Raw genomic sequence first — 27,215 nt, forward strand, 5'->3', positions numbered from 1 at the left:
CAACCATTTTTGTGCTTAGAGTAAATCATTTAAACAAAAATATATCCATTTATAATCTCTAGTGAAGTTAAAGTCGCTCAGTCGTGTCCGAATCTTTGCAACCCCATGGACTATATAGTCCATGGAATTCTCTAGGCCAGAATACTGGAGTGGGTAGCCTTTCCTTTCTCCAGAGGATCTTTCCAACCCAGGGATCGGACCCAGGTCTCCCACATTGCAGGCAGATTCTTTACCAGCTGAGTCACAAGGGAAGCCCATAATCTCTAGAAACTTCCCCAATGTCATATATGGATAAATACATTTAGCAATATCTAATCTAAATATCTGTGAGAACAGTGAGAGTCTATGGTATTTGAGCCCCAAAATGTGCCACTTTCAATCTTCTCCTGCCAGTTCAGCAAGACAAAAGCCCTGCTCCTGCCAGATGCATTCAAAACACAGGTCTCTCTCTCCCTGAGAAAGTCTTTAACATTTCTATTATTACTCTTAGCACGAGGTTGCAGAAGTTCTATCCAGGAAAGCATGTTGAAGAGATCTGGAGCTCTCTCCGTCAACATAATCTCCACTCATATGGCATAATTTTGATTATAGAAATAGCAGGACTAGAATAATGGGTCTAAATTACCTCTGTGCCTGCTCACTCACAGGGAAATGGTTCCATGCAGGGAAAGAGAAACTGAGAAGACCAAGAGATTCCACTTCTGAAGCATAATCATAGAGCATGAGTGCAGTTCTCAGAGAAGCATGTCACTGTCCCCATTCCCACCTCCCAATTCATTTGTGCAAAGGTTCTACCCAGGGGGAGGAGCAGGCAATAAAAACAGTTTCAAATCTGTCCCCAAAGAGACTGACTTTATTTAAAAGAGCATATTAGGAAGTTCAAGCCTAAGGGTACTCTCAAATATAACGGAACTTTTTTTTAAATTTTATTTTATTTTTAAACTTTACAAATTGTATTAGTTTTGCCAAATATCAAAATGAATCTGCCACAGGTATACATGTGCTCCCCATCCTGAACCCTCCTCCCTCCTCCCTCCCCATACCATCCCTCTGGGTCGTCCCAGTGCACTAGCCCCAAGCATCCAGTACCGTGCATCGAACCTGGACTGGCATCTCATTTCATACATGATATTATACATGTTTCAATGCCATTCTCCCAAATATTCCCACCCTCTCCCTCTGCAACAGAGTCCATAAGACTGTTCTGTACATCAGTGTCTCTTTTGCTGTCTCGTACACAGGATTATTGATAGCATATTTCTAAATTCCATATATATGCGTTAGTATACTGTATTGGTGTTTTTCTTTCTGGCTTACTTCACTCTGTATATTAGGCTCCAGTTTCATCCACCTCATTAGAACTGATTCAAATGTATTCTTTTTAATGGCTGAGTAATACTCCATTGTGTATATGTACCACAGCTTTCTTATCTATTCATCGGCTGATGGGCATCTAGGTTGCTTCCATGTCCTGGCTATTATAAACAGTGTTGCGATGAACATTGGGGTATACGTGTCTCTTTCCCTTCTGGTTTTCTCAGTGTGTATACCCAGCAGTGGGATTGCTGGATCATAAGGCAGTTCTATTTCCAGTTTTTTAAGGAATCTCCACACTGTTCTCCATAGTGGCTGTACTAGTTTGCATTCCCACCAACAGTGTAAGAGGGTTCCCTTTTCTCCACACCCTCTCCAGCATTTATTGCTTGTAGACTTTTGGATCGCAGCCAGTCTGACTGGTGTGAAATGGTACCTCATAGTGGTCTTGATTTGCATTTCTCTGATAATGAGTGATGTTGAGCATCTTTTCATGTGTTTGTTAGGCATCTGTATGTCTTCTTGGGAGAAATGTCTATTTAGTTCTTTGGCCCATTTTTTGATAGGGTCATTTATTCTCTGGAGTTGAGCTGTAGGAGTTGCTTGTATATTTTTGAGATTAGTTGTTTGTCAGTTGCTTCATTTGCTATCATTTTCTCCCATTCTGAAGGCCTTTTCACCTTGCTAATAGTTTCCTTTGATGTGCAGAAGCTTTTCAATTTAATTAGGTCCCATTTGTTTATTTTTGCTTTTATTTCCAATATTCTGTGAGATGGGTCATAGGGAATCCTGCTGTGATGTATGTCAGAGAGTGTTTTGCCTATGTTCTCCTCTAGTTTTATAGTTTCTGGTCTTCCGTTTAGATCTTTAATCCATTTTGAGTTTATTTTTGTGTATGGTGTTAGAAAGTGTTCTAGTTTCATTCTTATACAAGTGGTTGACCAGATTTCCCAGCACCACTTGTTAAAGAGATTGTCTTTAATCCATTGTATATTCTTGCCTCCTTTGTCAAAGATAAGGTGTCCATATGTGCGTGGATTTATCTCTGGGCTTTCTATTTTGTTCCATTGATCTATATTTCTGTCTTTGTGCCAGTACCATACTGTCTTGATGACTGTGGCTTTGTAGTAGAGCCTGAAGTCAGGCAGGTTGATTCCTCCAGTTCCATTCTTCTTTCTCAAGATAGCTTTGGCTATTCGAGGTTTTTTGTATTTCCATACAAATTGTGAAATTATTTGTTCTAGCTCTGTGAAGAATACCATTGGTAGCTTGATAGGGATTGCATTGAATCTATAAATTGCTTTGGGTAGTATACTCATTTTCACCATATTGATTCTTCCAATCCATGAACATGGTATATTTCTCCATCTATTAGTGTCCTCTTTGATTTCTTTCACCAGTGTTTTAGAGTTTTCTATGTATAGGTCTTTAGTTTCTTTAAGTAGATATATTCCTAAGTATTTTATTCTTTCCGTTGCAATGGTGAGTGGAATTGTTTCCTTAATTTCTCTTTCTGTTTTCTCATTATTAGTGTATAGGAATGCAAGGGATTTCTCTGTGTTGATTTTATATCCTGCAACTTTACTATAGTCACTGATTAGTTCTAGTAATTTTCTGGTGGAGTCTTTAGGGTTTTCTATGTAGAGGATCATGTCATCTGCAAATAGTGAGAGTTTTACTTCTTCTTTTCCAATTTGGATTCCTTTTATTTCTTTTTCTGCTCTGATTGCTGTGGCCAAAACTTCCAAAACTATGTTGAATAGTAATGGTGAAAGTGGGCACCCTTGTCTTGTTCCTGACTTTAGAGGAAATGCTTTCAATTTTTCACCATTGAGGATAATGTTTGCTGTGGGTTTGTCATATATAGCTTTTATTATGTTGAGGTATGTTCCTTCTATTCCTGCTTTCTGGAGAGTTTTTATCATAAATGGATATTGAATTTTGTCAAAGGCTTTCTCTGCATCTATTGAGATAATCATATGGTTTTTATTTTTCAATTTGTTAATGTGGTGTATTACATTGATTGATTTGCAGATATTGAAGAATCCTTGCATCCCTGGGATAAAGCCCACTTGGTCATGGTGTATGATCTTTATAATGTGTTGTTGGATTCTGATTGCTAGAATTTTGTTAAGGATTTTTGCATCTATGTTCATCAGTGATATTGGCCTGTAGTTTTCTTTTTTGTGGGATATTTGTCAGGTTTTAGTATTAGGGTGATGGTGGCCTCATAGAATGAGTTTGGAAGTTTACCTTCCTCTGCAGTTTTCTGGAAGAGTTTGAGCAGGATAGGTGTTAGCTCTTCTCTAAATTTTTGGTAGAATTCAGCTGTGAAGCCGTCTGGACCTGGGCTTTTGTTTGCTGGAAGATTTTTGATTACAGTTTCAATTTCCGTGCTTGTGATGGGTCTGTTAAGATTTTCTATTTCTTCCTGGTTCAGTTTTGGAAAGTTGTACTTTTCTAAGAATTTGTCCATTTCTTCCTCGTTGTCCATTTTATTGACGTATAATTGTTGATAGTAGTCTCTTATGATCCTTTGTATTTCTGTGTTGTCTGTTGTGATCTCTCCATTTTCATTTCTAATTTTATTGATTTGATTTTTCTCCCTTTGTTTCTTGATGAATCTGGCTACTGGTTTCTCAATTGTATTTATCCTTTCAAAGAACCAGCTTTTGCTATGGTCTGTTTTGTTTCTTTTGCATTTATTTCTGCCCTAATTTTTAAGATTTCTTTCCTTCTACTAACCCTGGGGTTCTTCATTTCTTCCTTTTCTAGTTGCTTTAGGTGTAGAGTTAGGTTATTTGACTTTTTTCTTGTTTCTTGAGGTATGCCTGTATTGCTATGAACTTTCCCCTTAGGACTGCTTTTAAAGTGTCCCACAGGTTTTGGGTTGTTGTGTTTTCATTTTCATTCATTTCTATGCAAATTTTGATTTCTTTTTTGATTTCTTCTGTGATTTGTTGGTTATTCAGCAGCGTGTTGTTCAGCCTCCATATGTTGAAATTTTTAATAGTTTTTCTCCTGTAATTGAGATCTAATCTTACCGCATTGTGGTCAGAAAAGATGCTTGGAATGATTTCTATTATAACAGAACTTTTGACGGTAACCAATTAAGAGGAAGGTGGTATCTTCATGGGACTTCCTAGGAGGCCCTAGTGATAAAGAACCTGGCTGCCAATGCAGGAGAATTAAGAGACACAGTTTCGAACCCTAGGTCAGGAAGATCCCTAGGAGGAGGGCATGGCAACTCACTCTAGTATTCTTGCCTGGAGAATCCCATGGACAGAAGAGCCTGGCAGGCTACAGTCAATAGGGTCACTAAGAGTCGGACACAACTGAAGTGACTTAACACGCATGCATGGTACCTTCATGAGCTCTCTAAACCACAAGACAGCCAGTTTAACACAAAGAAACAAGGAAATAGATAGCTAAGAATAGCCCAAGAAAAGATAGACCAAGCCTGAAACAGTGGCCTCAAAGACTCCCTCTGGAAATGAAGTGAACGTTGCTCAGTCGTGTCTGACTCTTTGCAACCCCATGAAATATACAGTCCATGGAATTCTCCAGGCCAGAATACTAGCATGGATAGTCTTTCCCTTCTCCAGGGCATCTTCCCAATCCAGGAATTGAACTGGGGTCTCCTGCATTGCAGGTGGATTTCTTACCAACTGAGCTATCTGGGAAGGGACTCAAATTTAATTGAATCACTGTGGAACAACTTATGTCCCTGGGTATTTTTAAAGTCAATGTAGAAATTAGCTGATAATTATTCAGGGCTAACAGCTCAGTTTGATATCAAAAAAAGGCAAATGATTTAATGCAGAGATCAAAGAGATTGTTAAAGACAGCCTTGGTAAAACTATTGCCATGTCAGAGTGAATAAGCACATGCCCAAGGCAGTGCTATTTGAGGAGCAACATCAGAGGCTGTACACTACAGGGAAAATGATCTTTGCTTAAAGAGTCCAGACAAGTCACTAAACAAACCAATAAACAGCAAAATAAAGTGACTAAGCTCTCAGTTTACAGAGGGGATGGTACATCAGAAATCAGAGTTGCTATAATATATGTGTGTGTGGGGTCACACAGAGTTGGACACGACTGAAGTGACTTAGCATAGCATAGCATAGCATCTATCTATCTATCTATCTATCTATATGAATATAATCTAAAATGTCCAGTTACAGATCAAAAAACTGTAAGATATGCAAAGAAAAAGAAAAGTATGGCTGAATCACATGGAAAATAGCCTTTGACAAGGCCTGGGTATTAAACTTGCAGAAAATTATTTTTAATATTTTCAAAGAACTAAAGAAAAACCTGCTTTAAAAAAGTAAAGGAAGGTATGAGAACAATGCCTCTGCAAATAGTGAATGTCAATAAAGCAAAACAAGTTATTTTAAAGATAATTAATTTCAAATTTTGTAGGTGAATGGTACCAAAAATGAAATAAAAAAACTCTCTTGTTGATCTTGTTTAGTCGCTAGTTCATGTCTGACTCTTACAATCCCATGGACTGTAGCCCACCAGGCTCCTCTGTCCATGAGATTTCCCAGGTGAGAATACTGGAGTGGGTTGCCATTTCCTTCTTCAAGGGATCTTCCCAACCCAGGGATCAAATCTGCATCTCCTGCATTGGCAGGTGGATTCTTTACCACTGAGCCATCAAGGAAAAGGGGTTCAATAGTAGCCTTCAATTGGCAGAAGGAAAAATTAGGAAACTGAAGATAGACAGGTAGAAATTATGCAATCTGAAGAAGAGCGAAAATATAATGAAGATAAAATATAAAGACAAATAAACAGATTCAAAGAAATGTAAGACACCGTTGCTGCTGCTGCTGCTACTAAGTCGCATCAGTCGTGTCCAACTCTGTGTGATTCCATAGACGGCAACCCACCAGGCTCCGCCATCCCTGGGATTCTCCAGGCAAGAACACTGGAGTGGGTTGCCATTTTCTTCTTCAATGCATGAAAGTGAAAAGTGAAAGTGAAGCCGCTCAGTCATGTCTGACTCTTCGCGACCCCATGGACTGTAGCCCAGCGGGCTCATCCGTCCATGGGATTTTCCAGGCAAGAGTACTGGAGTGGGGTGCCATTGTCTTCTACGTAAGACACTATTAAGCACACCAATATATATGAAATGGCATTACCAGAAAAACAAGAGAATAGTATATAAAATATATTTTAAAATAATTGTTGAAAATATCCAATATTTGATTAAAATTATTAATCTACATATCCAAGAAGCCTAGTGAGATTGAAGTAGGATAATTTGAAAAACATGTACACCTAGACCCAGGCTTCCCTGGTGGCTCAGATGGTAAAGAATTAGCCTGTAGTGCAGGAGACCAGAGTTCGATCACTGGGTCAGGAAGATCCCCTGGAGAAGGGAATGGTTATCCACTCCAGTATTCTTGCCTGGAGAATGTCATGGACAAAGGAGCCTTTCAGGTTAAATCCATTGGGTTGCAAAGAGACATAGACAACTGAGTAACTAACACTTGTACCTAGACATATTATAGCAAAAGTGCCACAAGTAAAAGGAAAAAATATTGTGAAAACAGCAAGGGAAAAGTGGCTTGTCATGTAACAAGGGATCCTAAAAAGATCAACACAGCCCATCTCACCTTAGGAACAATGGAGGACAGAAAGCAATGAGATGGTGTAGCCTAAGTTAAAAAGGAAATTTTAAAAAATCAATCACAAATTTTATCTTGCGTAAAACTGTTTTCTGAGAGAAAATATGGAATAATGACATTTCAGGATCTTTAAAAAAATGAAAGAATTCTTTTACCAGCAGATTCAATTTTCAAGAAATGGTAAAGAAAGCTCTTGAGACTAACAAAAGTGCAAACAATAATTTGAGTACTCACACAGACACAGGCACACACAAAAGTACCAGTAAAGGTAATTAGGCCATTATAAAGGGATTAACAAGTGGCTCAGCTGGTAAAGAATCCACCTGCAGTGTAGGAGACCTGGCTTCGATCTGAGGGTGGGAAGATCCCCTGGAGAGGGAATGGCTACCCTCTCCAGTATTCTGGTTTGGAGAATTCCATGGACTATATACTTCATGGGGCAGCAAAGAGTTGGACACGACTGAGCAACTATCACTTTCAGGCAATTATAAAAAGCGGTGTGAGACGGTGGAGGAATAGGATGGGGAGACCACTTTCTCCCCTATAAATTCATCAAAAGATCATTTGAACTCTGAGTAAATACCACAAAACAACTTCTGAACGCTGGCAGAAGACACCAGGCACCCAGAAAGGCAGCCCATTGTCTTCAAAAGGAGGTAGGACAAAATATAAAAGATATAAAGAGAGACAAAAGAGTTAGGGATGGAGACCGGTCCTGGGGAGGGAGTGGTAAAAGAGGAGAAGTTTCCAAACACTAGGAAACACTCTCACCATCAGGTCTGTGGGGAGTTTTAGAATCTCAGAGGGCAACATGACCGGGAGGAAAAAAATAAATGAAACCCACAGATTGCGTGCATAACTGCAAATTCCAGTGGAGAAGTACCCCTGAAGCTTTATGTCCGCCACCAGCAAGCAGGGGCTGAACTGGGAGGCGCAGGCTGCATTGCTTAGGGTAAGGACTGGGCCTGAATGCCTTGAGGACAGTCTGAGGGAACTAACATGAGATAGCAACCCAAACCATGGGATAGCCAGAGAGAGGATAAAAAAAAGGAAAGAGACAGAACTTTCCTGTGAAAAGCTCTAACCTAAGGCACTGCCAGGCCCGCTCACAGAACAAGGGACTGAGCGAATATCAGAGGAGAGCTAGCCAGCAGTGGACCAGCCCATCCCCCTCCAGAGGCAGGGAGGCAGGCGGGTGACAGCCAGAGCCGGAAGGCAAGGGGCAAACTCGGCCCCAGAGACGGCATCCTCTATCAAACTCCAAGCAGGCTTCCAGTTGCTAACCAAGTCTTCCTGGGATCCTGAATGGTTGACATCCACCAGGAGGGTCACAGCCAGAGATCAGCTCCCCAGAAGAGACAGAGGTCACACCTGAGATGCCGCTTCTGCTGTGCACCCAGGAAACTGAATGGCTGGGACAGAGGAGGTGATAAGATGCACCATCCCACCTGCAGAGTGTGCACTCACCAAACACCTGGTCACCTGAGCTGCTTGGACCTGGGAAGGGCAGAAAACACAGGCCCGCCTGAGTCTGTGCCTTTGTGGAGTACCTGAGAACCTGAACCTGAGTGGCTTAGACCTGGGAAGTGTACGCAAACCATGGCCCGCCTTTGAGAGTTCCCCTGCAGAGAAACCTGGAGCCTGAGCAGTGTTGACCACAAAAGCACACGGGCCGTGCGGGGGCAAACCCAGTATGTCCCAGAGACTGCGAGCACTTCCCACACACGCCAGTGATATTTGTTTGCAGGGTTCCTCGCTCCCGGCAGGACAATTGAACAAGTGAGCTTAAATAAATGACCACCTTCGCTCCCTTGTGTCAGGGTGGAAGTTAGATACTGAAGAGACTTGCTAACAGAGGAAGCCAAAAGTGACAGGTGCAACAGATTAAAACCCTGTAGTTAGCATTGGCTACATTGGAAGGGACTCATAGACGTTGAAAAGTATACGCTGAAAAAAGGAACTATCTGAAACTGAAGTGATCCCACACTGCCCTCAACAGTTCCAGAAAAATTCCTAGATATATTTTACTATTATAATTTTTTTTAATTTTTTAATTTTAAGTTATTTATTACTCCTTTATTTTTCATTTTTAAAACCTATTATTACCTTGGAAAAAATAACACCCTATTTTTAAAGCAAATTTCATATATTTTTTTATAACTTTTGTGATTTTGTTTTGTTTTTTTAATATTGTATTTTTGAGAGTCTAAATTCTACTCTAGATTTTTAATCTTTGCATTTTGGTATTTGTTATCAACTCTGTACCTTTAAGAATCCAATCTTAGGTACCCATTTTTACTTAACAGGGTGATTACTGGCTTGATTGCTTTCTCCCCTTTTGAATTTCCTCCCCACCCCCCAGGTCACATCTATCTCCTCCTTCCCCCTTTTCCTCTCTACTTAACTCTGTGAATCTCTCTGGGTGTTCCAGGCTGTGGAGAACACTTAGGGAACTAATCTCAGGAGAAATTGGTCTCTCTCCTTTTGATTCCCCCTCCTCTCCTCCAGGTCACCCCTATCTCCTTCCTCCTTCTTCTCTTCTCTATGGAAATCCATGAACCTCTCTGAGTGTTCCAGACTGTGGAGAGCAAATAGGGAATTGATTACTGGCTAGATTGCTCTCTCCCCTTTTGATTTCCCCTCTTATCTTCCTGGTCACATCTATATCCCTATTCTCTCTTCTCTTCTCCGTGTAACTCCGTGAACCTTTCTGGGTGTCCCTCACTGTGGAGAATCTCTTCACCATTAACCCAGATGTTTTATCATCAGTGCTGTATGGATGGAAAGTCTTCAGGCTACTGTAAGAATAAGACTGAGAGCAAGAGGCAGGAGGATTAAATCCAAAACTTGAAAACACCAGAAAACTCCTGACTCCAAGGAACATTAATTGACAAGAGCTCATCCAACAGCCTTCATACCCAGACTGAAACCAAGCTCCACCCAAGAGCCAAAAAGGTTCAGAGCAAGACATACCAAGCTAATTCTCCAACAATGCAGGAACATAACACTAAGAACAAAAGTACAGGCAGCCAAAAGTCACACCAAACCCATAGACAACTCAAAACTCACTACAAGACACTTCATTTCACTCCAGAGAGAAGAAATCCAGCTCCACCCACTAGAACACTGGCACAAGCTTCCCTAACCAGGAAACCTTGACAAGCCACTTGTCCAACCCCACCCATAGGGAGGAACCTCCACAATAAAGAGGAACCACAAACTACCAGAATACAGAAAGGCCACCCCAAACACAGCAATCTAAACAAGATTAAAAGGCAGAGAAGTATTCAGCAGGTAAAGAAACATGATAAAAGCCCACCCACCCAAACAAAAGACAAAGGGATAAGGAGTCTACCTGAAAAGTAATTCAGAATAATGATAGTAAAAATGATCCAAAATCTCAAAAACAAAATGAAGTTACATACAAATAGTCTGGAGACAAGGATTCAGAAGATGCAAGAAAAGTTTAACAAGGACCTAGAAGAAATAAAAAAGAATCAATCCAGAATTAATAATGCAACAAACGATGTCAAAAGCACTCTGGAGGGAATGAAAAGGAGAAAAACTGAGGCAAAATATAAGATAAGTGAGGTGGAAGATAGAATGGTGGAAATAAATGAAGCAGAGAGGAAAAAAGAAAAAAGAATTAACAGCAATTAGGACAACCGCGGAGACCTCTGGGACAATGTTAAATGATCCTATATTCAAATCATTGGAGTTCCAGAAGGAGAAGACAAAAAGAAAGGCCATGAGAAAATACTTGAGGAGATAATAGTTGAAAACTTCCCTAAATTGGGGAAGGAAATAGCCACCCAAGGCCAAGAAACCTGGAGAGTTCCAAACAGTATAAACCCAAGGTGAAACACCCCAAGACACATATTAATCAAATTAACAAAGATCAAAGAACAAATATTAAAAGCAGTAAAGGAAAAACAAGAAATAACTCACAAGGGGATCCCCATAAGGATAACAGCTGATCTTTCAATAGAAACTCTTCAAGCCAGAAGGGAATGGCAGAACATACTTAAAGTGATGAAAAAGAAAATTCTACAACCCAGATTACTGAACCCAACAAGGATCTCATTTAAATATGAAGGAGAAATCAAAAGCTTTACAGACAAGCAAAAAGCTGAGAGAACTTGGCACCACCAAACAAGCTCTTCAACAAATACTAAAGGATCTTCTCTAGACAGGAAACACAGAACAGGTATATAAACTCCAAACCAGAACCAAAAGTAAATGGTAATGGGATCATACTTATCAATAATTACCTTAAATGTGAATGGGTTGAATGCCCCAACCAAAAGACAAAGACTGGCTGAATGGATACAAAAACAAGACCCCTATATATGCTGTCTACAAGAGACCCACCTCAACATTAGGGACAAATAGAGACTGAAAGTGAAGGGCTGAAAAAGATATTTCACAAAAATGGAGACCAAAAGAAAGCAGGAGTAGCAATACTCATATCAAATAAAATAGACTTTCAAATAAAGGTCATGAAAACAGACAAAGAAGGACACTACATAATGATCAAAGGATCAATCCAAGAAGAAGATATAACAATAATAAATATATATGCATCCAACGTATAAGCAATGCAATATGTAAGGCAAATGATAACAAGTAAGAAAGGGGAAATAAACAGGAACACAATAATAGTGGGAGACTTTAATACACCACTCACACCTATGGACAGATGAACTAAACAGAAAATTTAGCAAGGAAACACAAACTTTAAATGATACAATGGATCAGTTAGACCTAACTGATAACTATAGTACATTTCACCCTAAAAAATGAATTTCACCTTTTTCTCAAGTGCTCAAGGAACCTTCTCCAGGATAGATCACATCCAGGGCCATAAATCTAGCCTTGGCAAATTCAAGAATATTGAAATCATCTCAACCATCTTTTTGGATCACAATGCAGTAAGATTAGATGTCAACTACAAGGAAAACAATATTAAAAATATAAACATATGGAGGCTAAACAACACATTTTTAAATAACAAACAGAGAAGCAATCACAGAAGAAATCAAAAAAAGAAATCAAAATATGCACAGAAACAAATGAAAATAAAACAACCCAAAACCTATGGGATTCAGTAAAAGCAGTATAAAGGGGATGGTTCATAAAAATACAAGCCTACCTCAAGAAACAGGAGAGAAATCAAATAAATAACCTAACTCTACACCTAAAGCAACTAGAAAAGGAAGAAATGAAGCACCCCAGGTTTAGTAGAAGGAAAGGAATCATAAAAAATTAGGGCAGAAATGAATGCAAAAGAAATAAAGGAGACCATAGCCAAAATCAACAAATCTAAAGCTGATTCGTTGAGAAGATAAATAAATTAGACAAACCATTAACCAGACACATCAAGATAAAAAGAGAGAAGAATCGAATCAACAAAATTAGAACAAAAATGAAGAAATCACAGCAGACAACACAGAAATACAAAGGATCATAAGAGACTACTATCAGCAACTATATACGAATAAAATGGACAACTTGGAAGAAATGGACAAATTCTTAGAAAAGTATAACTTTCCAAAACTGAAACAGGAAGAAATAGAAAGTCTTAATGGACCCATCACACGCACAGAAACCAAAACGGTAATCTGAAATCTTCAAACAAACAAAAGCCCAGGACCAGATGGCTTCACAGCTGAATTCTACTAAAAATGTAGACAAGAGCTAACACCTATCTTACTAAAACTCTTCCAGAAAATTGCAGAGGAAAGTAAACTGCCAAACACCTTCTATGAGGCCACTATCACCCTAATACCAAAACCAAACCAAGACACCACAAAAAAAGAAAACTATAGGCCAATATCACTAATGAACATAGATGGAAAAATTCTTAACAAAATTCTAGCAAACAGAATCCAACAAGATATTAAAAAGATCATATATCATGACCAAATGGGCTTTATCCCAGGGACGTAAGAATGCTTCAATATTCATAAATCAATCAATGTGATATACGACATTAACAAATTGAAAGATAAAAACCATAGGATTATCTCAATAGATGCAGAGAAAGCATTTGACAAAATTCAGCATGCATTTATGATAAAAACCCTCCAGAAAGCAGGAATGGAAGGAACATACCTCAACATAATAAAAGCCATATATGATAAAACCACAACAAACATTAAAGTAAAACTCTCACTGTTTGCAGATGACATGATCCTCTACATAGAAACACCAAAGACTCCACTAGAAAACTAATAGAGCAGTTGGAGAAGACTCTTAAAGAGTCCCTTGGACTGCCAGGAGATCCAACCAGTCCATTCTGAAGGAGATCGGCCCTGGGATTTCTTTGGAAGGAATGATGCTGGAGCTGAAACTCCAGTACTTTGGCCACCTCATGCGAAGAGTTGACTCATTGGAAAAGACTCTGATGCTAGGAGGGATTGGGGGCAGGAGGAGAAGGGGACGACAGAGGATGAGATGGCTGGATGGCATCACTGACTCGATGGACGTGAGTCTGGGTGAACTCCAGGAGTTGGTGATGGACAGGGAGGCCTGGTGTGCTGTGATTCATGGGTTCACAAAGAGTTGGACATGACTGAGTGACTGAACTGAACTGAACTGATGGTTCACTGTAGGGTAAAATCCCTTACTCTCTATTCACCTGTACAACACTGTAAGTCAACTGTATTTCAATAAAAATATTTTCAAAGTAAGAAAATAGTAAGTATGAAATTTCAGATGCTAGATATCTACTGCTGCTGCTGATAAGTCGCTTCAGTCGTGTCCAACTCTGTGTGACCCCAGAGATGGCAGCTCACCAGGCTCCCCTGTCCCTGGGATTCTCCAGGCAAGAGCACTTGAGTGGGTTGCCATTTTCTTCTCCAATGCATGAAAGTGAAAAGTGAAAGTGAAGTCGCTCAGTCATGTCCGACTCTTTGCGACCCCATGGACTGCAGCCCACCAGGCTCCTCCGTCCATGGGATTTTCCAGGCAAGACTACTGGAGTGGGGTGCCATTGCCTTCTCCAGATATCTACTAATACATAAGAAAATAAAGTGATCTGTGAAGGATATGTGGGGAGCTTTCACTCTATAGTAATGTTCTCTTTTTTTATTCTGAGTTCTTGCATGCTCACAATATTATTTATTATTACTTTGTATGATTCTAAAGTTCTTTATATAATCCAAATTTCATAAAAATTATTAATGATAAAATAACAAAATAAAATTTTCTTCAAGAATATGATTGTGCATTTAATATGTGTGAACTTCCAGATGTTCAAGCTGGTTTTAGAAAAGGCAGAGGAACCAGAGATCAAATTGCCAACACCCGCTAGATCATCGAAAAAGCAAGAGAGTTCCAGAAAAACATCTATTTCTATTAATTGACTATGCCAAAGCCTTTGACTGTGTGGATCCCAATAAACTGTGGAAAATTCTGAAATAGGAATACCAGACCACCTCACCTGCCTCTTGAGAAATTTATATGAAGATCAAGAAGCAACAGTTAGAACTGGACATAGAACAAAAGACTGGTTCCAAATAGGAAAAGGAGTACGTCAAGGCTGTATATTGTCACCCTGCTTATTGAACTTATATGCAGAGTACATCATGAGAAACGCTGGGCTGGAAGAAGCACAAACTGGAATCAAGATTGCCAGGAGAAATATCAATAACCTCAGATATGCAGATGACACCACCCTTAGGGCAGAAAGTGAAGAGGAACTAAAAAGCCTCTTGATGAAAGGGAAAGAGGAGAGTGAAAAAGTTGGCTTAAAGCTCAACATTTAGAAAACTAAGATCACGGCATCTGGTCCCATCACTTCATGGGAAATAGATGGGGAAGCAGTGGAAACAGTGTCGGACTTTATCTTTTGGGGGGCTCCAAAATCACTGCAGATGGTGATTGCAGCAATGAAATTAAAATATGCTTATTCCTTGGAAGGAAAGTTATGGCCAACCTAGATAGCATATTCAAAAGCAAAGACATTACTTTGCCAACAAAGGTCTGTCTAGTCAAGGCTATGGTTTTTCCAGTGGTCATGTATGGATGTGAGAGTTGGACTTTGAAGAAAGGTGAGCACTGAAGAATTGATGCTTTTGAACTGTGGTGTTGGATAAGACTCTTGAGAGTCCCTTGGACTGCCAGGAGATCCAAGCAGTCCATTCTATGGAGATCAGCCCTGGGTGTTCTTTGGAAGGACTGATGCTAAGCTGAAACTCCAGTACTTTGACCACCTCATGCAAAGAGTTGACTCATTGGAAAAGACTCTGATGCTGGGAGGGACTGGGGGCAGGAGGAGAAGGGGACGACAGAGGATGAGATGGCTGGATGGCATCACTGACTTGATGGATGTGAGTCTGAGTGAACTCTGGGTGTTGGTGATGGACAGCGAGGCCTGGCATGCTGCAATTAACGGGGTTGCAAAGAGTCAGACACAACTGAGTGACTGAACTGAACTGAAAGACCAGTCAAAGCCTCTGGATGGTATTGAGAAATGGAGTATTTCTTGCCATATCAGTAAAGAAGGATGTCACAGTCTTCAGTGATTGCAGCCCTCCAATGTGACCTGGTAAGCCCTAAGGGTACTCAGAAATAGAAAAATACATGTGAATTAGCAGCTATCAGACTGCTGTCATTCCCTAAGGTGAGCCCCAAGGGAGCTCAAGATGTGAAAAACACTGGATACTGGCCTGGATAGCTGAAAGGAATGGTTTCAGTGAGCCCAGACTCTTGTATCTTCCCATACATATAAAAGTATAGAGCATAATTCTCAACTTTTAGGTTGTGAATTTTTTTAAGTTGACAGTATAAAAAGTATTATCAGGACTGCTAAAATAGAAAAAGAAATGATTTTAGAATATAAGCTGAGGAGAATGGAAGAATTATTTCCCAAAATTATTCCTCTTTAATTGCCAAGAATCTTTAAAATATAGCTAAATAATTTAAAATTATGCCTTCCAAAGTGTAAATTCAACTGTTCTTATATGGGAAATAGTAACTTTTCATTTTTTCACAGGAAAAATGATTTTAGAAATGTGTTTTATACTGTGAACCTGATAATTATGTTCCTTAATCAAATGGGAACTGTATCATAAACTATTACTAGAATACAAAGGAGTTAATCACATAATTGATTGTATTTACCAGTCATTTCCCTTGAAAAAAAGAACTCATGTGGTCATTAAATAATGAAATTTACTTTTTAGGCTAGAGGATATTGTATTTTATTTTTACTACTTAACATATAACTAGACTCCCCTTCAAGGTAGGCTCATGTGCCCTGGTCAAGCACCACCGCTACCCCAGTCCCACCAGAGCAGGCTCCTGCATTCTAGGGCAGCCTTAGGACCAGATGTTGGTGGGTGGCTCACATGCAAAGGTAGGGCTGAAACAATAGCAGAGTCCCAGGGGCTGTGAAACTAAGGAAGAAGAGCTAAAATTTCTCCTCTGCTGCTGCTGCTGCTGCTGCTGCTAAGTAGCTTCAGTCATGTCTAACTCTGTGTGACCCCATAGACGGCAACCCACCAGGCTCCGTCCCTGGGATTCTCCAGGCAAGAATACTGGAGTAGGTTGCCATTTCCTTCTCCAAAATCTCTCCCCACACCCGTGAAAAACACAGACATACACACCTGCTCTTGGCTTTGGAAAATCAGTGTCTGTGGAACATCTGAACAAACCATGAGTGCCTCTGCATCTGAGACAGGTCTAGCTTTAACAGCTGTAGGCTTTGTGGGTACATACATATAGGGGTGGAACAGGCCAGAGTCTGAGCTGTCCCCACAGTGCCCACAGCATGTACTGGTCCATGATTACTGCAGTACAGGGACGTGACATCAGTGGATCTATGCTGGTGGCCTAGTGAAAACACCACCTGAGAGGCACCAGTACAAATTGACAGCATACTGACAGTTAAGATGGGGCTGAGAACAGTTACAAAAACAGTGCAATTTGCACAACTTGTGAAAGATGACAGAACAGAGTACACTCACAGGTGAGCAGAACCAGAGGAAGAATACTCAGTGGCTACTCTCCCAGTGGGAATGTTCCAATCCTGTGTACCTTGCACTACAGATCAGAAACACAACACAGAAACAGATCCCAGGGACTATGCTCCAACAATTAGGGAGTAGACTCCATCCCTAACAGTGCAATGACAACCAGAGAGCAAAGGGCATGCCCAGCTCAATATCCAGGGCAGGCTCCGGTCACTACAATATCAGCTACACCTATCAAGGGGATAATGGCCAGCATACACTGAGGAAGGAAGTGGTAGACATCCATACTAAAAATAGCACTCTCACTAAAAAATATTAAAGCACACAGGCTACACAAGGATGTTCCCACATAAAAATAGCCCTCTAAGGCAGTCTGAGGGTCCGGCATTAGGAGGAACTCCCATGGCATCTGGTCTTGAAGATGAGAAATGGAATATTTCCTCCCATATCAGTAAGCAAGGATGTCACACTCATCAGTGACTCAGGCCCTCCAAATGTGAATTTCTGAGCCCTGAGGGCACAGAGAAAGAAGACCAATACCTGTGATCTGGCAGCCATCAGGCTACAGCCACACCCTATGGTGAGCACCAAGGAACTCAGGATGTGAAAAACCGAGGATACTGGCCCCAGATAGCTGAGATACATATGAAAGAAATTATTTCAGTGAGCCCAGATTCTTTCATTTTCCCATGCATAGAAAAGTGCTAAATTCCTTAGCTTGGGATGTCTGGTTTTCTTTAATTAACAAAAATACTTTTGATATTCAGACTACTTGCCCTTTTTTGTAAACTTGTATATAACCTGACTCCTTCCCCTGCCTCCTTGGAGTAATTCTCTCAGAGTCACTTGAGATGCTGTCTCCCAGGCTTAAAGTCCTAAAAATTTCCACTGAATGAAAAACTCTTAACTTTTATGTTTTTTTATGTTGACAAAGGCAAGCAGAGTTTGAATGCAGGAACTCCACAGGGCTGGGGAATATAGAGACTCAACTCTTGGTGGGTGCACACAAGATCTCAAGAGCACTGGGGCCCAGCACAAAGAAGTACCTCTATAGGAACCTAGGCTAAATCTACATAGGATGTTTGGAGGGTCTCTGGAGAAAACAGGGATCAGCTAAAGCTCACTTTGGGAACAAGGACATTGGTAGCAGGGGAACCAGGAAATATTTATTGACATGAGCTGTTCAGGAAGTCCCCATTTTGGAAACAAGACCCAGCTCCATACAATGGCTTACATGCTATAGTGCTGGAATGCCTTAGGACAAACAATCAGCAAGATAGGAAAACAACCCACAACCCCACCCATAAAGAGACAGGTTGCCTAAAGTCATACTGGGCAGCACATCCATTTCAAAACACACTCCTTGACACAGCCCTGCCCATGAGAAGGATAAAATCCAGCTACACTCACCAAAGGGAAGGCATGAGTCTCTCTAGCCAGGAATCCAGCACACGCTCCTGGACATATCTCATCCACCAGGAGACAAACACCAGAAGCAAGAAAAAATATCCTGCAGCTTGTAGAAAGGAAACCACAAATGCAGAAAGTTAGACAAAATAAGACAACAAAGAAACAAGTAGCAGATGAAGGAACAAGATAAAAATCCACAAGAACAACCAAACAAAGAGAAGCTAGGCAATATACCTTAAAAAAAAATTCAGAGATGATAGTAAAGATGATTCAAAATTTTGGAAGAAGAACGGATGCACAGACACAGATACAAGAAATGTTTGACAAAGAGATAGAAGAATTAAAGAACAAACAAACAGATAAACAACACAATAACTGAAATGAAAAATACAGAAGAAGGAATCAATAGCAAAATAACTGAGGTTGTAGAACAAAGAAGTGAGCAGAAAAACAGTGATTGATAAAAATCACTGCCACAGAACAAAATAAAGAAAAATGAATGAAAAGAAATGAGTACAGTGTCAGAAACTTCTGGGACAACATTAAGCACATCGGTATTCACATTATAGAGGTCCCAGAAGAAGAAGAGAAAGACAAAGAGCCTGGAAAATATTTGAAGAGATTATAGCCAAAAACTTCACTGACATGAGAAAAGAAACAGTCACCCAAGTCCAAAAAGGACAGAGAGTCCCATACAGGATAAAGACAAGGAGGAACATGCCAAGACACATATTAATCAAACTGACATAAATTAAAAGCAAGGAACAAATATTAAAAGCAACAAAGGAAAAGCAAGAACCTGAGACTAACACAACACTGTAAATCAATGATATCTCCCCCAAAATTAAAAAGCAAAATGAACAAACAGTCCTCAGAATGGGAAAATTTATTTACTACCAGAACAACCAACATGGAATTAATGTTCAAAATATACAAACACCTCATGCAGTTCAACATAAAAAACCGAACAAACAACCCAACCAAAAAATAGGCAGATATACATACATCCACTTGTTTTTAGATTCTTCTCCCATATAGGTCACTACAAAGTAATGAGCAGAGTTCCCCGAGGTATACAGTTGATCCTTCTCAGTTATCTACTTTACATATAGTAGTATGTATATGTCAGTTTCAATCTTCTAAATTATACACCCCAACTTATCCTCTGAGAACCATAAGCTTGTTTTCTACATCTGTAATTCTATTTCTGTTTTGTAGATAAGTTCATTTGTATCCTTCTTTTAGATTCCACATATAAATGATTTCATGATATTTGTATTACTATATGACTTGCTTCACTCTGTACAATTGAAATTAACATAACATTGTAAATCAACTACACTCCAATAAAATTTATTTTAATTTAAACAAAAGATAGATTAAAAATGTGAAAAAAATGGGCAGAAGATCTAAAAGAAGACATACAGGTGCCCAAAATGCACATGAAAAGATGTCTCTGCTTTTGAATATGCAAAGTGAAGAGGAACTAAAAAGCCTCTTGATGAAAGTGAAAGTGGAGAGTGAAAAAGGTGGCTTAAAGCTCAACATTCAGAAAACGAAGATCATGGCATCTGGTCCCATCACTTCATGGGAAATAGATGGGGAAACAGTGGAAACAGTGCCAGACTTTATTTTTGGGGGCTCCAAAATCACTGCAGATGGTGACTGCAGCCATGAAATTAAAAGACGCTTACTCCTTGGAAGGAAAGTTATGACCAACCTAGATAGCATATTCAAAAGCAGAGACATTACTTTGCCAACAAAGGTTTGTCTAGTCAAGGCTATGGTTTTTCCTGTGGTCATGTATGAAAGTGAAAGTTGGACTGTGAAGAAGGCTGAGCACTGAAGAATTGATGCTTTTGAACTGTGGTGTTGCAAAAGACTCTTGAGAGTCCCTTGGACTGCAAGGAGATCTAACCAGTCCATTCTGAAGGAGATCAGCCCTGGGATTTCTTTGGAAGGAATGATGCTGGAGCTGAAACTCCAGTACTTTGGCCACCTCATGTGAAGAGTTGACTCATTGGAAAAGACTCTGATGCTGGGAGGGATTGGGGGCAGGAGGAGAAGGGGACGACAGAGGATGAGATGGCTGGATGGCATCACTGACTCGATGGACGTGAGTCTGAGTGAACTCCAGGTGTTGGATGATGGACAGGGAGGCCTGGCGTGCTACGATTCATGGGGTCACAAAGAGTTGGACATGACTGAGCGACTGAACTGAACTGAACTGATCATGCAACAATCTAGGGTAGGGGAGAAATGTGACTAGTAAACCAACAAACTGATTGAAAAATAATTATTAATTGTGGATATATCCCTTTTGATTGTTATATTTTATTTGCCAAAAAGACATATTTTTTAGGTACAGGAAGTATGAAAGGCTCTAGTAAACAACAGAAGAAAGCCTACAGTTAAGTATTATAGGAGATGTCATAGAAGGTAGTCTACAGTATACAGATTTAGGGGTTAAAAATAGCTGGAAAAGAGCATGAGACTTAAGGAAAGAATTAAGGACAAGATATACTGGTAAAAGAAAATGAATGCTTTTCTTCCTGGATAAATTATGGTGAGCCTACATGAAGCCAAGGCAGCCAATTCATAGTGGTGTGGGAAAAGATCAGGGTAGGTCAAAAGAAGCGGCGAAATTGAGTATCCTGGTGAAAATCTCCAGAAGACATAATACGAGAGAAGCTTTGAAGGGAGGTCTCCTTACATAAGTATAGATTATATGCTAGCTGAGTCTTCTCCATAGAATATAAGTCGCACAAAGACAGGAAATACAAGCAATATGTTCAGTGTTTAATCTATAGCCCTGAGTGTAATGCTTGGCCCTTTGTAGGTACTCAAATATTTGCTAAAATTAATAAATAAATGAATTAGGATCATCACCAGATCTAGAATTACTTAGATAATGGGCCAGGGATCAAGGTTTACCAGTTGTATGCATACATAAGTAAATTAACACTATTTCACATTATATTTATAAATATTTATATTCAGAACTTCTTTGTCTATTTTTTAGATATTCCTATTTGAAGGTTGATGTGCACAGATGCACTATACCAACTGAATTGTACCGTCATGTGTAATTTGAATGAACCATTTCAGTCCTATTGAACCCTATAACAGAATCAGTAGGATGAGTAGTATGACATTTTGTTTTAGCTTATTATATATCAGGTAGAAGAATGTAGTGATACTGGAAATATAATTCTAAATAATTTATGAGACTAAATAATTTTTCAGAGACTAAGTATCTTCGGCCATGCTGTCAATTGTTTTATATATGAAATGTCCTTTAGCTTATAAAATACAATGTCAATTGGCCAGGAAAACAGAACTTACATTTTTAAAAGTCAACAGTGTAAAGTGATAAACAAAGACATATTGAGGCATCAGTGATGTAATTTGCAATGCAAAATCTACATTACTGTTATTACTGGATGCTATAGCACCCTCAAGTACTAACAGGTTGAGATGTCAAGTCTGTAAGGTTGTGGAAGTTAAGTTATGCACCACAGAAAAGACCAAAAATATATGCTTTATCCAAACTTCAACTTTCCACACTCAACTTGTTCTATGAAACTTTATGAGAACTGAGATTACCAAACAGCTCATCACCATTCAAAATCAGGAAGAAGAGCAGGTTTTCATGAAGACATAAAAAATGAGTTTAATTTTGGGCATGCAAATCAGATGTACTTGTGGAATATCTATGTACAGAGATCTTGTGCAAAAATTCCAGTACTGATTTCCTCAGCCTTTGGGGATTACTGCCTCAGCCATGATCAGTTTTATCCATTTACCAGAGTGTGTTGCACAGATATGATAATTCTAGTATGTTGCTGTTGTTGTTTAGTTACTAAGTCATGTCTGACTCTTTTGCAACCCTGTGGACTGTAGCCTGCCAGGTTCCTCTAGCCACAGGATTTCCTACACAAGAATATTGAAGTGGGTTGTTATTTCCTTCTCTAGGAGATCTTTCTGATCCAGGGATCGAACCCTCATCTCCTGCTTTGGCAGGTAGATTCTTTACCACTGAGCCACCAGGGAAGCCCAATGTGCACCATGACCTAAATATGTTTGAAAAGCACAGGTCCAGTGGGAAACTGGATCCATTAGTTTAGAACTCATGATATGATGTCTGGATTAGTGATTTTGGTGTGTTGACAGCACAGAGGTGCTAGTAAAAAGCAAAGAGAGTTGAAGTAACCAGAACCAGACTTTCTCTCCTGTGATAACAATTAGAATTTGGGACAAAATATAAGAAATAGCTGTTTGTAGTACTTGAACAATACAGAGTATAGAACCCTAAAACAGGGGGAAAAGCAAGATAAGCCTTATCATTACCAGTTTGCTACCTGAAAACATTTTCTGGATGGTAGCATTGGGAGTGAGAGCTCAAGCTGAGCATGGACGTTTTGCTCAGTTGAAGAGACAAAGATCAGAGGTCAGAAAGGCTGAGTTAACTAGAAGTTCAGAGTAAACTTTGCAGGTCAGAATACCAGAGAAGAGGGATCTATGTAGAAAAAGAACTGAAAAAACCCTTAGCTGTGAGTCCACTTGAGTCTGTCACTGAATACAAAACCATGAGTGCCTAAGACGAAAATCCATGAGGCCAGACAAAGAAATACCAAGAAGCTTTATTCTGAAGAATACCCAGAACTCACACAGAGCTGGCAACTGTTTAAGTTCCAAACACTAAAAATGAAGAGACAAAAGAAATTAGACCTTAAATGTAAGGCTAAACTAGCCAGGAAAGAATACTTTATATCTGTCCTAATAAGATTAAAAATAATCCTCAAATGAAGCAATCTGATACACAAATAACTCACTGCAAAATAAAATTCAACACACTAAAAAATAAATCACCAAAACTGCAACACTCAAGTCACGATGTACAGCATGTAACAAAACTTACCAGACTTATGTAAAAAAAAGAAAAATATGATCCATAGCTAAGATAAAAATCTAATCATTAGGAAAACATGTTGAAGTAGTGAATGGGGGGCAAAGATAGAAGGCTGGAAAATACCCAGACAAGATTTAAAAAATAAGAAGAAAAAGGACCTGACAAAAGTCACTTGAAAGGAATAATACATGATGTTAGAAGAATTAAGAGACTGTTGAATCATAAATGTCATGTAGAGAGAAAGATTCAAAAGGAGGGAGTGGTCAATAAGGATACCAAGTAAGGTAGAAACTGAAAAGAGTTCATGAACTTCACAAGAATATACCTTCTATGCCTGGCCAGAGTAGTTCCAATGGAGAGGTTGGGGTAGAATCCAGATTTGAGAAGGAGAGAAGCTAATCATTGTTTCAAGGAAAGGTGTCTCTGACTCAGCATAGGCAAGTAAGTGTACATTTTATATTTAAAAATATATTCTACAACCTTTATCAATGTCTCCTTTCTCTTATAGCCATATTTCTTTCTAATATACAAACAACTCTCCAAAACAATTATGAAATTAAAATTGTTACCAAAAAAGGCATTCAGCAGCTTCTGAACCTGAATATTGCTGCCCACGGTACGGTACAATCCCTCTGTCTTGATTCCTAGAGAAAGAAAACCAGGTCAGTTTTATTAATATAGCTAGAACTTTCATCTCCCTCAAGGTAGAAAAAGTGGGTATTTACACAATGGATTCAGTTCAAACAAGAAAGGGTCTCCCTACTGTCTCCAATCTCTCCAGCCCTCCTCTACAATAAGGAAACAGTCCTGAAACATCTCTGCAAATTATTCTTTCCATACTTTCATTTGGATTGTACCAAACCCTCAATAACATGACTAGAAAAGAACACATTCTATAGTAAATAGAAAAAAAAAATGCTTATGTGATTAGCAGCGGATAACAGAGAACAGCATCATCATTTTGGAAAGAAGCTTGAGTTTAGTTGAAAAAGGAGGAGATATCAACCTTGAAGTTGTCCTTGGGCAGGGATATAAAGTAAGAGAGAGCTAGAGTATGGCAGGTGTGAAGCAAGTGAATATTTTGTGTACTGAGAAAGATTGAAGCAACATTTAGGGGGAAAAAAGAGCCCTGGCTTATATGCTACCCTTGCCTACATTCAAAACATTCTCAGAAATAAGAAAGTATTATCAACCTAGAAAAATATTAATGCCACATTTGCTGGATTTTAACTTTGTCCCCAACAATTTTTAAATCAATATGTATTGTGGCAGAAACTGAACTCTTATTTATTTAGAGTGGAACTATCATAACACTGCTTGAAAAGTGCCAGATAGTATTTAAAAATATTTTATATGCCATTTGAAGTTCTTTATCACTAAAAGCAGGAAACCACAAATTATTCATATTTGGTTCTAAGTGTTGCTTCTTGACCATAATACAGTTTTCTCAGGAGAAAGGTAAGGTGGTCTGGTATTCCCATCTTTTTAAGAATTTTCCACAGATTGTTGGGATCCACACAGTCAAAGGCTTTAGCATAGTCAATGAAACAGAAGTATATGTCTTTTTGGAACTCCTTTGCTTTTTCCATAATCCTAAGAATGTTGGCAATTTGAGTTCTGGTTCCTCTGCCTCTTTGAAACCCATCTTGTACATCTGGAAGCTCAGTTCACATACTGCTAAAGCCTAGCTTGAAGGATTCTGAATATAACCTTACTTGTATGTGAAATGAACATGATTGTACAGTAGTTTGAACGTTCTTTGGCATTGCCCTTCTTTGAGATTGGAATAAAAACTGACCTTTTTCAGTCCTGTGGCCACAGCTGAATTTTCCAAATTTGCTGACTTATTGAGTGCAGCACTTTAACAGCATCATCTTTTAGTATTTTAAATATCTCAGCTGGCATTCTGTCTCCTCCACTAGCTTTGTTTGTAATAATGCTTCCTAAGTCACACTTGACTTCAAACTCCAGGATGTTTAGTTCTAGATGAGTGACCACACACCATCGTGGTTATCTGGGTCATTAAGACCTTTCTTGTATAGTTCTTCTGTGTATTCCTGCCACCTCTTCTTAATACCTTCTACTTCTGTTACATCCTTAATGTTTCTATCCTTTATTGTGCCCATCCTTGAATGAAATGTTCCCATAAGATCTTCAATTTTCTTGAAGAGATCTCCAGCCTTTCCCATTGTACTGTTCTCCTCTATGTCTTTGCATTGTTAGTTTAAGTAGGACTTCTTTTCTCTCCTTGCCATTCTCTGGAACTCCACATTCTGTTTGGTATGTCTTTCCCTTTCTCCCCTGTCTTTGCTTTACTTCATTCCTCAGCTATTTGCAATGCTTCCTCAGACAACCACGTGGCCTCCTTGTATTTCTTTTTCTTTGGAATGGCTTTGGTCACTGCCTGCTATACAATGTTACAAATCTCCATACATAGTTCCTTAGACATTCTGTCTCCAAAATCTAATCCCTTGAATCCACTCATCACAGCTGTATAAAGGGAATTGATTTAGGTCATACTTAATGGCCGAGTAATGCTCAAAATTCTCCAAGCCAGGCTTCAGCAATACATGAACCGTGAACTTCCAGATGTTCAAGCTGGTTTTAGAAAAGGCAGAGGAACCAGAGATCAAATTGCCAACATCCGCTGGATCATGGAAAAAGCAAGAGAGTTTCAGAAAAATATCTATTTCTGCTTTATTAACTATGCCAAAGCCTTTGACTGTGTGGATCACAACAAACTGTGGAAAATTCAGAAAGAGATGGGAATACCAGACCACCTAACCTGCCTCTTGAGAAACCTATATGCAGTTCAGGAAGCAACAGTTAGAACTGCATATGGAATAACAGACTGGTTCCAAATAGGAAAAGGAATACATCAAGGCTGTATATTGTCACCCTGCTTATTTAACTTATATGCAGAGTACATCATGAGAAACACTGGGCTGGAAGAAGCACAAGCTGGAGTCAAGATTGCTGGGAGAAATATGAATAACCTCAGATATGCAGATGATACCACCCTTATGACACAAAGTTAAGAGGAACTAAAAAGCCTCTTGATGAAAGTGAAAGTGGAGAGTGAAAAAGTTGGCTTAAAGCTCAACATTCAGAAAACGAAGATCACGGCATCTGGTCCCATCACTTCATGGCAAATAGATGGGGAAACAGTGGAAACAGTGTCAGACTTTATTTTTTGGGGCTCCAAAATCACTGCAGATGGTGACTGCAGCCATGAAATTAAAAGATGCTTACTCCTTGGAAGAAAAGTTATGACCAACCTAGATAGTATATTCAAAAGCAAAGACATCACTTTGCCAACAAAGGTCCGTCTAGTCAAGGCTCTGGTTTTTCCAGTAGTCATGTATGGATGTGAGAGTTGGACTGTGAAGAAAGCTGAGCGCCGAAGAATTGATGCTTTTGAACTGTGGTGTTGGAGAAGACTCTTGAGAGTCCCTTGGACTGCCAGGAGATCCAACCAGTTCATTCTAAAGCAGATCAGTCCTGGGTGTTCTTTGGAAGGAATGATGCTAAAGCTGAAACTCCAGTACTTTGGCCACCTCATGCGAAGAGTTGACTCATTGGAAAAGACTCTGATGCTGGGAGGGATTGGGGGCGGGAGAAGAAGGGGACGATAGAGGATGAGATGGTTGGATGGCATCACTGACTCAATGGACGTGAGTTTGAATGAACTCTGGGAGTTGGTGATGGACAGGGAAGCCTGGCGTGCTGCGATTCATGGGGTCGCAAAGAGTCAGACACGACTGGGCGACTGAACTGAACTTAACTGAATGGCCTCATGGTTTTCCCTACTTTCTTCAAGTTAAGCCTGAATTTTGTAATAAGGAGCTCATGATCTGAGCCACAGTCAGCTCCAGGTTTTGTTTTTGCTGACTTTGCAGAGCTTCTCCATCTTTGGCTGCAAAGAACACAATCGATCTGAGTTTGGTATTGACCATCTGGTGAT

The 27,215-nt window shown here is 39.5% G+C and overlaps 1 protein-coding gene across 5 annotated transcripts in view; it reads right to left on the bottom strand.

Moving 5' to 3' along the window:
- Nucleotides 1–27,215, bottom strand: part of OPHN1 (oligophrenin 1) — a 627,552-nt gene that overhangs the window by 235,878 nt on the left and 364,459 nt on the right. For all 5 annotated transcript variants that reach the window (XM_027535147.1, XM_027535145.1, XM_027535143.1 and 2 more), the window contains one exon: nt 23,821–23,895. In XM_027535147.1, the coding sequence (XP_027390948.1) occupies nt 23,821–23,895 (75 nt within the window). The remainder of the gene's footprint in view (nt 1–23,820; nt 23,896–27,215) is intronic.

Source organism: Bos indicus x Bos taurus, chromosome X (assembly GCF_003369695.1).
Source record: "Bos indicus x Bos taurus breed Angus x Brahman F1 hybrid chromosome X, Bos_hybrid_MaternalHap_v2.0, whole genome shotgun sequence".
Lineage (NCBI taxonomy): Eukaryota > Metazoa > Chordata > Mammalia > Artiodactyla > Bovidae > Bos > Bos indicus x Bos taurus.